The 14,041-nt window shown below is 45.9% G+C and overlaps 4 protein-coding genes across 6 annotated transcripts; 3 read left to right on the forward strand and 1 right to left on the reverse strand.

Annotated features, from left to right (window-relative positions):
* Window positions 1–273: 273 nt before the first annotated feature.
* On the forward strand, window positions 274–1,502 carry LOC108135909 (histidine-rich glycoprotein). Its single transcript, XM_017256827.1, has 2 exons — window positions 274–402; window positions 910–1,502. Exons 1-2 carry the CDS (start codon window positions 388–390, stop codon window positions 1,345–1,347), a joined length of 453 nt encoding a protein of 150 aa, XP_017112316.1. The 5' UTR covers window positions 274–387; the 3' UTR covers window positions 1,348–1,502.
* Window positions 1,503–2,474: 972 nt separating this feature from the next.
* LOC108135914 (sex-lethal homolog) lies at window positions 2,475–5,819 on the forward strand. Of its 2 annotated transcripts, XM_017256848.2 has the most exons (7): window positions 2,475–2,586; window positions 3,136–3,268; window positions 3,339–3,716; window positions 3,838–3,945; window positions 4,019–4,200; window positions 4,989–5,563; window positions 5,674–5,819. In XM_017256848.2, exons 2-7 carry the CDS (start codon window positions 3,206–3,208, stop codon window positions 5,817–5,819), a joined length of 1,452 nt encoding a protein of 483 aa, XP_017112337.1. In that variant the 5' UTR covers window positions 2,475–2,586; window positions 3,136–3,205. The 2 variants fall into 2 exon arrangements, with proteins under 2 accessions (XP_017112337.1, XP_017112336.1); XM_017256847.2 differs by lacking the exon at window positions 5,674–5,819 and having other exon boundaries at window positions 4,989–5,642.
* A 2,451-nt stretch (window positions 5,820–8,270) lies between these two features.
* Window positions 8,271–11,898, forward strand: LOC108135913 (5'-AMP-activated protein kinase catalytic subunit alpha-2). 2 transcript variants are annotated; one of them, XM_017256844.2, is made up of 3 exons: window positions 8,271–8,487; window positions 8,560–8,879; window positions 9,553–11,898. In XM_017256844.2, exons 2-3 carry the CDS (start codon window positions 8,601–8,603, stop codon window positions 11,014–11,016), a joined length of 1,743 nt encoding a protein of 580 aa, XP_017112333.1. In that variant the 5' UTR covers window positions 8,271–8,487; window positions 8,560–8,600; the 3' UTR covers window positions 11,017–11,898. The 2 variants fall into 2 exon arrangements, with proteins under 2 accessions (XP_017112333.1, XP_017112334.1); XM_017256845.2 differs by having other exon boundaries at window positions 8,563–8,879.
* A 39-nt stretch (window positions 11,899–11,937) lies between these two features.
* On the reverse strand, window positions 11,938–13,806 carry LOC108135915 (thioredoxin, mitochondrial). Its single transcript, XM_017256849.2, has 2 exons — window positions 13,450–13,806; window positions 11,938–12,426 (listed from the first exon to the last, which is right to left on the reverse strand). Exons 1-2 carry the CDS (start codon window positions 13,639–13,641, stop codon window positions 12,130–12,132), a joined length of 489 nt encoding a protein of 162 aa, XP_017112338.1. The 5' UTR covers window positions 13,642–13,806; the 3' UTR covers window positions 11,938–12,129.
* Window positions 13,807–14,041: the final 235 nt, after the last annotated feature.

Consider the following 14,041-nt stretch of genomic DNA (forward strand, 5'->3'; position numbering starts at 1 on the left):
CGGCAAAGGCCACATGCCGTATACGTAATTCGCCTTAATTGGACCACTATCGCACGCACCTTTATACGAATGCCCGTGCCGAATTTTTGAATTTTCCAAACAATTGTGGCAGGCAGCGGCCATAAATTACAACAACAAACAGCAAACAGCCCGCTACTTTGACTGAAGTTCGTTGCCGTGTTGTGTTGTGTTGCCGTTGCACATTTCACATTTCGCTTGCCACAAGTTAGCCAGCTTTGGGTTTTGGCCGGGTATAAATCGAATCTGGTCCCGAACACAGCCACATTCAGCCCGCCACTGCCAAGGAGAGCACTTCGCGTAACGGTCTACATCTTTGAACATTTTTTTGATTGTGATTCAGTGTGTGAAACAAACTTCCGCAAGACCATGCTGAAATTTATTGTAAGCATTGGAGTATACATATGTGGAGTGAGACTCCATAAAAACAAAAGATTCACTATTCTGGGATCGTGTTTCGTGCAACGCTTTTACAGTGCTGATATTTAGTTTTATTTTTGAAGCCTTGTACATTTTCAAAAACAATAGAATTTTAAAATCCGTGAAGTAGTTATTTTGAAAATCGTTCAATGTGAAGTCAAAAAGCGTAAATCGCATTTTGATGGCATTTCAAAACACTTTTACAAAACATTTTCTTTTCACTTTTCGAAAATAGTATTAAATTGTATTCCGATTTTAATGGAATCTGGAAACCTCTGTTGTAATACATGTTTTAAATTCAAATCTTTTGCATAAAGTTCCTGGCTTCATTTTGCAATTTTTGTATGCATATTTCGTTCCCGTTTTCTAAAACAACCTCTACGTTCCTTTATAAGAAATAAATTTTAGAATATTTGTGCCGAAACCCAATCATGAATTAAAAAACAAAACCTTTATTAAACACTCTTGCAGATTCCCTGCCTGGCTCTACTGGCCGTTAGTGGAGCTCTGAAGATCCACGACTACCACCACGAGGCCCACGAGGAGTACGAGCACCAGGAGCACCATGAGCCGGAACACCACGCCCAGTATGAGCCAGAGCACGAGGAGACGGAACTGCACCACGAGGTGGACCACAAGCATGCCACGTCGCACCAGAGCGTCAAGTTCCACCACTACCACGCCGTGCCCGTCTACATCAAGAAGGAGGACCAGCACCTGGTGAAGAAGCCCATCGAGATCGGCGGCACCAAACAGAAGCTGAAGATCCTGCACCCCAAGAGCGAGCACAACCACAACCACGGCCTGGTCCTGGAGAACCACAGCGAGTCGCACGTCCACGAGCACGGCCACTATGAGGAGCCGGTGCACCATTCGGAGCACTACGAGCACTACTCGCACCACGAGTAGGATTCGGATTCGGATTCGGATTCGGATTCGGATTTTGAACCCGAATCGGGAATGCCAAATGAGATATAGCGCTTAAGGTTTATACGTTAATTTTGTTGTGTTAATAAAGCGTTCACCTAGACTGCTGTCAAGATTTAGGGATCTATTATTTCAAATCATTATGAATTGTTTATTTTTATCCTGTTATAGTTCCATTAATTTTGAGGTAAAATCGATACTTTACAAAAACTTTTGAATTTAAATTCGAAAAGGTCCCCATCAATAAGCTATCAAAGTTTCGATAACACTAACCGTCGAGATCAAGGTTGAAATCCATCCTTTCAGGCTTATTAATAAATGAAATTAACCCTTAATTTGAGAATTTTTTTTAATATTTCCCAAAATATATAAATATTTTAATTGTGTTCTCTGCTACGAAAATGTCCAGGCCGAAGTTGGAACGACTTACCAGAAAACTAAGTTACACAAGTTGAAGTAACACTGCCGTCAAGAAATGTTTACATAAATACCTACCTTATTTAAAAAAAAATGGGGAAAAGACAAAAATGGGGTGAATTTCTTATTGTCAGGCTAAATCTAAAAATTAGAGTTACTAAAGCGCTAAGAATCGAGTATATTTTGTATTTTATTTTCCTTTAATAGGTACAGATTAACTTAAAAATTTTTAAAATATTTTTTCGTAGTGTAATTGTCTTCCACTGGAAAAAGACCGATAGTTACAGCGGGCTATCGAAGTTTGGAAAGGAAGAAAAATTATCGCAGCATCGATAGGTTCATGGCTGGTTCTCCAGTAAAGTTGGAGAAACATCGATGCTCGCGGATTTTTGCAAAAAAAAAAAACAATGAAACATCGATGTACCAAAAACTAATTTATTTTGCTTAAACACTGAGGAAGTTACAAAATCTGCGCAGCCTTGCTGAAGTACCTCTTTGACTCTATCTGAACTTGCCTTACTTTAATATGCATATATATATTATCATTATTATTGTTATACATATATAAATATCTTTTTACCTACATACTTCTTGAGTTTTTTTACTTTAGTAATGTGGTAAAAACATCGATGGTCGCCACAAAACATCGATGTTCCCAAAATGTTGAAAAACATCGATGCATCGATATTTCCATCTATGTTTCGCCACCTCTATTCTCCACCTCTACCGCATTAGCGTTTCGTGAGAAAAAGTGCACAAAAACCGCTGTTTTCCCGTGCAGTTAGTCAAGCTGATTGGTGAAAAGTAAGTAATGTTCGTCTGCGGAGCTGTCGAGTGCGTTTTCCGTGACCGCCGGTGAATTTTCCACAAGAACGCCGCGTTATCCACTTTTTTTCCGTGTTGCTTTTTTTTTTGGCTACCCAGTGCCCCAAGCCAACTAACACAGGCGCATCTCCGTGTGCGTGTTTGTGCGAGTGCGCGAGTGTGAGTGCACTTCGTGTTGGTATAGTTTTTTTTCCAGCAGGGATTTTTTTGGCTTTATAGTTTTGCATGGAGCACTTGGTTTACTCCGGCATCTGAAATCCCGTGCCGGACGAGGCGGGGCGAGGGGAGGCGCTGCATTCACTTTCCAGCTAATTACGCGCCATTACCCTCTCCCCCTCACTCCCCGGCCGCTCGGCTGCCGAGATGTACACACAGATATTCGGATTCTGCCGAGAGGAGCTGCGAGCTGCAGTTCCGGATTGCGCTCAATACGCAACCCGCCGTCGCTCAACGAGGACTTCAGCTCGCAAGGACTCCGAATCCGAATTCGACTTCTAATTGATTTGCCATCTCTTTTTATTGTTGCAGCTTGTGGCGCGAACTGCGACGCAAAAAACCAGGCATCCAGAGGAGCAACTGAAGCTTGAAATCGAAGGAAATGTCCAACTCGGAAAAGATGCAGGGCCAGGAGCACGACGAGGAGCAGTCCTCCGACTTAGAGGTGCGTTTTGTGGGCAGCAGCATAGACTGTCAGAACTCTGTTTCAATTTTCCTTTCTGCTTTCTCTGCAGGAGTCTGCCGATAATGTGGCCCATGATGAGGGCACGGACGAGGACGAGGACGACAACGGCAACATGCAGCAGGAGGATGAAGATGGAGATGGGGATGAGGATGGTGATGGCGATGGCGATGGTGATGGTGATGGCGATGGGGACAACGATGGCGACGGCCAGGAGCAGTCCGGCGACGAGGAGCAGAACAACGGCCAGGGCAACGAGGGCAACAACTGCTCCGGGCAGCAGCAGCAGCTCCAGCAGCAAATCGACCGCACCAGCGCCACCAACCTGATCATCAACTACTTGCCGCAGGACATGACCGACCGCGAGCTGTACAACCTCTTCAGCGGCTGCGGTCCTATCAACACATGCAAGATAATGCGCGACTTCAAGGTGAGTTTGCAGTCCAGTTGAAAACCAGGTGAACTGCACGTCACAGGTGCTGTCCCTTTCGCACGCTGCATACACACGATGGCGTTTTATCCTCCTCTTTTAATGCTCGCCCCCGAAACAGACCGGATATAGCTTCGGCTACGGCTTCGTCGACTACAAAACGGAGTCGGACTCGGAGGACGCCATCCAGAAGTTGAACGGCTTCTATGTGCGCAACAAGCGTTTAAAGGTAGGCTTATATCCACATCCACATCCCTCCGGTCAGCCCTGACTCACTTGCTACTCCTTTCCTCCACTCACAGGTCTCCTATGCCCGACCTGGTGGGCAGTCCATCAAGGATACCAACCTGTACGTGATCAACCTGTCGCGGAACATCAACGACGACATGCTTGACCGCATCTTCTCGCCCTTCGGCCTGATTGTACAGCGCAACATCCTGCGGGACAAGCTCACCGGACGTCCGCGCGGCGTCGCTTTTGTACGGTGAGTCAAATTGGGTCAAAGTACCTGACAAGCATCCAGGATGCTCTAGAAATTAACTGTCAAACTAAACGAATACTTAAGCTGTATTTCTGAAATTGTAAGAAATGAAAAAAATGAAAATCCGCGCACCTTAGTAGAATTTTGGATAAGTTCCCTAATTCATTTTTGAATCTTTCCCATGACAGCTTTATGATATATTCGTCTGATTGTCATAGAATTCCTAAAATCGACACAACTTTGTTGTAAAATTGGGGAAAAGTTTCCAACATGCATCCAGAATGCTTTAGATATAAACTGTAAGACTAAACGAATATTTTTCTATTGTATTTCTGAAATTATAAGAAATGACGACCATGAAAATCCCAACAACAATAGAAATATGGATTAGTTATTCATTCCTATTCATTTTTAGGTCTTCCTCTTGGGGTCTGAGTTTCATACAATTCCTTAAATCTATACAACTTTATTGTAAAATTGGATGCTCTAAATATGAAACTGTCAAAATTAACGAAAACTTAAGCTGTATTTCTTAAATTGTAAAAAATTCCAAAAATGAAAATCCGAAAATGAATAGGAATATAAGTTTTTATTACTTTAGTTCTATTAATTTGTCAAATCGACACAACTTTGTTGTTTTTTAACTATTTGTTTATATCTCCTCACAACTTTAACTTATTCCCCTTTGTGTAAAATATAAATTTATTTTGGTTGATGTATACATTTTTTTAAGATCTTAGTATAGCCCTGGTCCCTTATAAGGTATTTAACCCACCCCATCTTTTTTGTAGCTACAACAAGCGCGAGGAAGCTCAGGAGGCGATCAAGGCCCTTAACAACACGGTGCCGGAGGGCGGATCCCAGCCAATCTGGGTGCGCCTCGCCGAGGAGCACGGCAAGGCCAAGGCGGCCCAATTTATGTCCCAGATCGGAGGTGGCAACGGTGGTGGTGGTGGAGGCGGTGGTCCGCCGCATATGGGTCCCAATGGGCCGATGCAGCCCCCGCATCACCACAATAACCACCATCACAACAACCACCATAATCCGCATATGCCGCCGCATCACCATCAGCCTCAACATCCCCACCAGCATCCGCATCACCATCCGCCGCTGCACCATATGCAGCACCACCATCCCAACAATCACCACAATAACCATCATAACAACAACAACAACAACAACCACCACAACATGGGTGGTCCGCATCCGCACCACATGCAGCAGATGCATCCGATGGGCATGAACATGGGCATGGGCGTGAACATGGGAATGGGCATGGGCATGGGCATGCCCATCCACGGAGGCGGCGGTGGCGGCGGCGGCGGTGGAGGCGGTGGTGGTGGCTTCCACCACATGGCGCACAGAGGTAGATCTAATAGAACAACACGATCTCAAAAACCGCATCCATATAACCATGCACAGAAATTTATTTAAACGCCATTAATTTCTTTACACGATATTAGCTGCATCTCACAGGTGAAGTGTTCATGCTGCCATTGCCGATTTGCAGCCGATTCCCCAGCCAGCCGCAACCTATAGGCAATGGCACTTGCCACAGCTCCAGCAAGAACAAGAAGCAGAACAACTGCAGCAGCAGATTCAGTACGAACCACCGCTCGTAAGCCACCATCAGAACAACCAGATATTCCACGACTACCTAGGGCCGCTTATCTTTCCGGTCGCCACCTATCCATCAACCGCCTCCTCCTCCTCTTCTCTGCCAGCCACGATTACGGCCTACCCAGCAGTGTTGGCCCTTTCCGTTCCCGTTTCTGACACGGCAATGGTCGTACCCATATCCCAGTTTTCGGAGATAGCTCTAGCTCCACCCGTCTTGGTTCCCGTTACCGTTCCCATTTCCATTCCTGTTCCAATCCCTACTCCTTCCCTGCCAATCCCCATAGAGGAAGCACATCCTGAAGTGGCAGTGAGTGGCGGTTGCATGAGTTTCTACAACATAAACGAAGACCTGGTCAACTCGGTCACCTACTACGACACGGCCAACGGCGAGATGTGCGCCATGGGGCTGGTTTACGTGAGCTACCAGGAGCCGACGATGCCAGAGGAGGAGCACTCGGATGCCATGACTCTGATTGCCCAGATGAGCAATGCATCGCTGGCAGATGAAGACGGCGCAGAAGGCGGGGTAGATGGACAGTTCGGCGGACATGGCGGTGGTAGCTCCGAATAATTCGAGCAAAATCGGAAGAAATATTAAGAAATAGTCCACATCCAGATCCAATAGTAGCCAACTCTCTCGCTCTCTCTATGTGTATGTATGTATGTTGTAACCCGTATATGTATATCCATGTCAGAGACCCAGGATTGGTTAAGACCATACTATATATATATATAATCCAAAACTAAAATAAAAACATACTGGCCAGGAATAGCAAATCCAAGCATTGGCAGCAGGAGGCGAACAAGAGATGCACGGCAGGCATGAGCAGAACAGAAAGAACACTTTCACAGATTTTAGGCAAAGTTGATGATGCGTAGCGTGTAATAAGATGTAAGAAGAAATAATGTTCCAAAGTACACACAATCCCCAACCCCAACACTTACATAAAGACGGTCGGAGTCGAATCCTTGATGATCGATTTGATGATTTCGCGATACAGATTAAAGCTATGCACTACGATGCGAATTTCTAAGCAAATTAAGAAAAATTCCAATGAATATTTGTATGAAGGGCATACAAAACCCAAGCAAAACAAGCAGCAATTCAGCACGGAGACAAGAAAGCAAACAATACAGAAACTTAACTAATTTAACCCAAGAGTACGGCGACACTGCGACACGGACGGATATACGGAGACAACGGACAGTGGAAAATGGACGGCTTGCTCTGAGTAGATGGTTAATTTGTAGACTTTTAAGGAAACCACAGCAAGAACAAGGGTTCGTTCGCGGCACTTGCTTTTTACTACATAATAATAAATTATTAATGTATAACCAAGAACCCAAATACACAACACTCTACACTAAACACACACTTATATATTAGATAAATATATATGAATGTATAAACACCCGATTCCGATACCCCGTTAATCTTCAACAAAAACTCGACAAGGAGATCGCTGAATATGAAATAAACTTGAAATTTTCCAACCAGCATACCCCTGGGACCCAGAAGTCCCTATTTTTTTTATTTTTTTTAATATTCATAATCTTTAAACGTAAAACCTAGTCTCGTAGCATTATCATAGTTAAGGTAACGTTTTTTTTCAGACTAAAATAAACTAAATGCGGAAAAGAATCGAAACACATGTACTTAAACTTTAAATTTTAAAGTTAATTCATAATAAACAAACAAATCGAATTCTCGTGCCTGCAAGCGAGACGGCATGATGTCAGCGGCAGCGGAAGAGAGCGAGAGATGCACAGTGCAGTGCAAAACGGAGCTTAGCTGAATTGTTGTTTACATATTTACGTGTATAAAAGAATATTACTAGTGCTTAAGCGGGTCTATTCGACAGGTGAAAGCAAGAAGCTGTGCCAATTTTATTACAAAACAAAAAATAAATACAAATTTAGACATACACACATATTTGTGAACAACGAAAACGTTGAAACTGAATTTTGCGATAAAACTGACCATTTTTAGGACAGTATTCTTGATAAATTGATATTTGAATGTTGATGTACACCTCACAGACACACACAAACAAAAACAGAGGCTACCGCTGGTATACTTTATTTATGCGCCTGGATCAAGCAAATTATATTACTTCCTGGGTGAACAGATGTATTTATATATACGGTGTCCACGCCAAAGAGCCACATAAAAAATCAAGTTGGTGTAATAAATTTGTGTTTTAATCACAGTGCGGGCATTTTGTTTGCCTTTCAATTAAAGATACAAATTCGGATTTCGTAATTAAGCACACTGACTAGTACTTTCGCTCGGATATAGATGAATTCCCCGTACAAGACAAATACACATTTTTTGAATTGCGCGCCCTCTTTGCTTAGCACCTGTCAACCCTGCCCCCCTGTCGATAGTTGTCGATAGGCACTGGAAGGCCAGAAAGAGATGGCGCGAATCAGCTGCTGGAACGATTGTTCTGTTGTTGGAAGCCACTGTGGGAAGCGCCAGCGCCTTCCAATGTCAATTAAATAAGCAAAACGCGAAGAAAAAAAAAGGCGAGCGAAGTGTCTCGTTGCCGCGGATAAACATAAACCAGGAAATAAGGCATACAACACAACCAACCAACTCAGCATCAACCACACTCACATCCGAATCCAAACGGACGGGATTGCGGGCAGGAAGAACGTAAACGTAACGTGAGTGTTGTTGCTGTTGCCGTTCTGTTGATTCAGCGGACTACGCAATAAACGATAACGACCTTCCCGCAGCAGAGTAGCACCCCCTGAGCGGTGGTAGTCACCAGTTGGAGATGCCCCAGATGAGGGCAGCCGCCGCTGAGGCGGTGGCCGCCGGCAGCGCCAACGGGCAGCCGCTGGTCAAGATCGGACACTACCTACTGGGCGCCACCCTGGGCACCGGCACCTTCGGCAAGGTGAAGATCGGCGAGCACCAGATCACCCGCGTCAAGGTTGCCGTCAAGATACTCAATCGGCAGAAGATCAAGAGCTTGGACGTCGTGGGCAAGATCCGGAGGGAGATCCAGAACCTGAAGCTCTTCCGCCATCCGCACATCATTAAGTTGTACCAGGTGAGCAAATACCTGCGTCACGGGGCACCAGACTTCCCACATCAGATATCCGATACTGAACTAGTGGCTTTCCCATTTACACAAATAAACAACACTCCGCTTTCCAAAGTATTGGGATATTGGAACCACAGACTGTCCATTAATTGATTGGAGCAAATTGTTTTGGCAGAAATGCAATCCTAAGTTATTTTCTCCTCGCACGCTCCATAAACATCAACAAACTCATTAAGCGAGCAGGGTAAATATTAAGTGTTTCTGAGCTACATCAGAAACTGGGGCACTAGTTTGCTTATGAAAAGGCCGATAGTCGGCTAAACACAACAAACATGATTCAAGTAAACAAATTTAAGCGTCGGCTTACTTCGGGCAGGGAAACGAGAGTACCTTTCCCATAAGAAATATTTAAATACACCGATAACGCATCTTAATTGTCTAGTTCTAAGCAAACTTTAAATGCATTTGATTTTTTCTCGACATAAAATATTGATTTTATTTTCACCGCAACTGTATGTATATTCCATTTGTGAAAAGGGATTAGCATAGGAAGAGTTTATTATCTAGCACATTACCTTAAGAAACTTTAACCTGGCCATGTAGATTGTTTGATTTGAGGAAACTTGCGAATACAGTCACTCCCAGTTAATGACTAGCCATTCCCTATCTTTTCCGAAAGGTCATCTCCACGCCTTCCGACATCTTTATGATCATGGAGTACGTAAGCGGAGGCGAGCTTTTCGACTACATCGTGAAGCACGGCAAGCTGCAGGAGCACCAGGCGCGCCGCTTCTTCCAGCAGATTATCTCGGGCGTGGACTACTGCCATCGGCACATGATCGTGCACCGGGACCTGAAGCCGGAGAACCTGCTGCTCGACCACAACATGCACGTGAAGATCGCGGACTTTGGCCTCTCGAACATGATGCTGGACGGCGAGTTCCTGCGCACCTCGTGCGGCTCGCCCAACTACGCGGCCCCCGAGGTGATCTCCGGCAAGCTGTACGCCGGACCCGAGGTGGACATCTGGTCGTGCGGCGTCATCCTGTACGCCCTGCTGTGCGGAACACTGCCCTTCGACGACGAGCACGTGCCGACGCTGTTCCGCAAAATCAAGTCGGGCATCTTCCCGATACCCGAGTACCTCAACAAGCAGGTGGTCAACCTGGTGTGCCAAATGCTGCAGGTGGACCCGCTGAAGCGAGCCAACATCGAGGAGATCAAGAAGCACGAGTGGTTCCAGAAGGATCTGCCGGCCTACCTCTTCCCCTCCTCCATCGAGCAGGACTCAAATGTGATCGACACCTATGCGGTGGCCGAGGTCTGCACCAAGTTTGGCGTCAAGGAGACCGAGGTGCACAACTCGCTGCTCAGCGGCGATCCGCATGACCAGCTGGCCATCGCCTACCATCTGATTATCGACAACAAGCGCTTCGCCGACGACGCGGCCAACCAGATAAATGAGATCAACAACTTCTTTGTGGCCGGTTCGCCGCCACCGCCGCCTCCGCCGCCCGTTCCCCAGTCGATGATGGACCACCAGGCCCCGCTGGCCACCGTGACCGTTGGCGGAGGCACTGCAGCCAGCTCGGGTACGGCCACGCCCGTACCGCCGGCTTCTGGCGGCACGCCCAGCAGCACCATTCGGCCGCATCCGGAGCGGATTGCGCCGATGCGGGACCGCCAGCTGGCCATGTCCGTGCAGAACTCTGGCGGCGGAGCGTTCCCCGAGAAAACCGCGCGCGGCGGCACGCCCATCAAGCGCGCCAAGTGGCACCTCGGCATCCGATCGCAGAGCAAGCCCAACGACATCATGCTGGAGGTGTACCGGGCAATGAAAGCCCTCAGCTACGAGTGGAAGATCATCAATCCGTACCACGTGCGGGTGCGACGGCAGAACGTCAAGACGGGCAAGTTCTCGAAGATGTCGCTGCAGCTGTACCAGGTGGACGCCAAGAGCTACCTACTGGACTTCAAGTCGCTGACCAACGACGAGGTCGAGCAGGGCGACGACGTCATCATGGAGAGCCTCACCCCGCCGCCACTGAGCGTTTCCGGGGTAATGCCGCTGCAGCCGACCGGCCACCACACCATGGAGTTCTTCGAGATGTGCGCTGCCCTGATCATTCAGCTGGCGCGCTGAGGAGGAGGACGAGAAGGAGGTGACCGCCGTCGGCCGCAGCGGATTCAATGGGATCTTCTCAGTTGGCGGTCTGCACTCGGACCGCCCTGAGGATTGACCATGACCCGGAAGACACAGTCCCACAAAAGAAAGCTGCAGAGGCTTGGAGTTCGGAGTTCCACAAATCATTCGTGGGTCTTAAGCACTTGACTGATGCGATCACTGCTGATTTCAATTGGAATCTAAATTAAAAAAAAAGACAAATTTCGATTCCGATTCGGAATATGCCTTTTGTCCGATTTTCGTACCACTTTGAATTAAATTAGATCAAACCTTTGCATGCACAAGTAGTCCGGTTGCCGTTCTTAGGGTAAATTTGGAAAACAAATTCCAATCGCTTTTGAATAAAGTCAACGATTGTAGTTTTTTCGGAATGTTGTCAGCAAGGCTGAATTTCTTTATAACCTTGAACATTAAGCGAACGATTAATCGGCTTTCTAACTCTGACTCCAGCTTTCCTTTGTGCGGCTGTGTAATCTTAATAAAATGTTTTTTATTACGAACGCCCGCCAGCCATTACCGCTACCCTATCGTTACCCGCTATGCCGTGTCCATTTCCGCTTCCGGTTAGTCTAAGTTTGTAGGTTTCGCCCCGCACCGCACGACCGGCGGGCTTCGATCTGTTTATATTTCGATTTCTGTTTATATTTACGTGTTGAGTTATTATTTTACCCAAATCCAAACCGTATGTTTACGTATATTTGTATTATGTCCAACGAATTGTAATCTGAGCCTTGTCTGGGGGGATGTTAGATTGTAACCAGCTTGGGGCGAGCGATTTTTATGTATCTGTGTAAACTGTGTAAAGCTACAATAAAGCGATCCACTAATATTCTAAACCAATTCTGGACCTGCCCAACTGAATTCAAAACAGCAGCGACGTGTGAGTTAAACATAGCCATAATTAATATTAGTTTTATTGCATAATAAAGTATTTTGTGCACATTCTTTCAGCATCGACGATTGCAATTACTGCATTGGGCTTTATCGCAGTTACAGTCTCCCGTTTCACGTGTAAAATCAATACCTCCCAGACCCACCAATCCATCCACTTCCATTTTGCTACTGCTACTGCTACTGCTTCTGCTGCTGCTTCCGCTTCAGTTTGTCGATCAGCGTCTCGATGCTGTTGACGTCCACCAGCCCAATGAACTTGTCCACCACGACGCCGTTCCTGAAGGCCAGCACAGCGGGCACGGCCTTCACCTCGAAGGTCTCGACGAGATCCAGGTTCGTCTCCACATCGATGACCGCCAGGTCGATTTCGTTCGAGTTCTCCAGCAGCTCGAGCATTTTGGGCGTGAGGATCTTGCAGGGATCGCACCACTCGGCGTGGAAGTTCACGATTACCGGGTTGTCGCTGTTGATCACCTGCGGATCAAAAGCGAATGCAGAGACTCCATTAGCTAAGGTAATTATTGATTTAGTAATAATTAAGTAATCATTTAGATCAAATGAGCCAAGTATTTTATTTTAAAAACAAACTATCTACTCGACATTATTGCAGTCAAGTTGACTAATAGACATGATGTCATTGCATAAACATTGTAAATGCGTTTATGGGTGGGAATGCTATAATGAAGTTGCTTTAATAGTGGATTTAACTTCCTGCAACCTAACGAAAACTAAATATATAAACGTTTTATATAATCATTGCAGTCAGCTAGAACTATGTACAGCGGCGGTCAAAATAAAAATATTTCTCAGCTTATGGAAATAGCACTCAAAAACAGTTTGAAAGAAACTTTTGGTAATATTTTTTCCAATTTCGTGAAGCTGTAATTATGAACTATGTTGTATAAAATCATTTACTACAGTCTATTGAAAAGTGAATTTTAAGGAATTAGTTATTGTTAATTTTTTCTAAAAGACTAAAACAATGTCAAAGGCTTCTAAAACCTGATTTTGTTTATTGGCAAGTACACATTATGATAGATAACAAAAAAAAAGCTCTTCTGCCTTTAAATTTTCCCACTCATATTTTTTCGACCGCAGCTGTATGTATGAAGATGAGCCCGTGATTCATACCATAAACAAATCTTTTAGTTGCTCTATTAGAACAATGGGTCACTATTCTTATCTCACTTAATCCGCCTGCAATTGATAATCTGGGAAGTCCAACAGTGGGAGGTAAGATAGCGGCTCCCCTTTCTTGTGGACCCACCACAGCTGGCTGAAAGGGGTTCAAACCGGTATCCAATGTTTTTGGGTCTCATTTGCATACACGAGCCAAAAGGCCAACACAAACAAAGGGGCGAGCGTGCACACATATGGACACCGTGGTCCATGGCCAAGTGCGTCATAGGGTGGATCCGCCTCCTCCTGCTCCTCCCCTTGCTCCACGGGAATCCAATCACGTACGCCAACCTTTCACATTGCATAATCCTGACTCACCTTCTGATCGAACTCGTAGTGATCCTTGATGACCAGCTTCTTGAGCAGGTGCTGCGACTGCGAAAGGTACTTCTGGGTGGCCTTGGCCGCCTGGGGCGCGATCCTTTGGCAGCTGCTCTGGGCACTGGTGACTCCCATGGAGCAACAGGCCACTAGACGTGGCGCGATTCCCTCGGCGGCGATCTTGAGCATTTTATGGGCTTCGGCTCTGTTGCGGGGGCGAGACGGAGCGGAACACGGAGAATCGCAGCGATTAGATTGCGGGGCTGTGGGGTGTTTAACCAGTTTTTCCGTACTCCGTGTATGCGTTCAATGTTTGTTTATAAACCGTGGCTGCCGGTGATGCCACACTGCCTATGTATCAGTGCTGCCACCCGCGGATAGTTAAGCGATAGGACAAATATCGAGTAGAAATCGATAAATTTCAGACAAACCTAAACCTATATTAAAAAACTCAGTTTCGCTCAGTCTTGGACTGTGTTACTGCTTTTCGATGGAGAATTCGGAAAAAAGGCGGCTTTTATACCTCCCTGAGATAATTATAGTTGGCCTGAGTTAACTTGATTACTTTATAACTTGAGTTATGCCTCAG

The sequence above is a fragment of the Drosophila elegans genome, unplaced genomic scaffold (genome assembly GCF_018152505.1).
Source record: "Drosophila elegans isolate 14027-0461.03 unplaced genomic scaffold, ASM1815250v1 contig_149, whole genome shotgun sequence".
Taxonomy (NCBI): Eukaryota; Metazoa; Arthropoda; class Insecta; order Diptera; family Drosophilidae; genus Drosophila; species Drosophila elegans.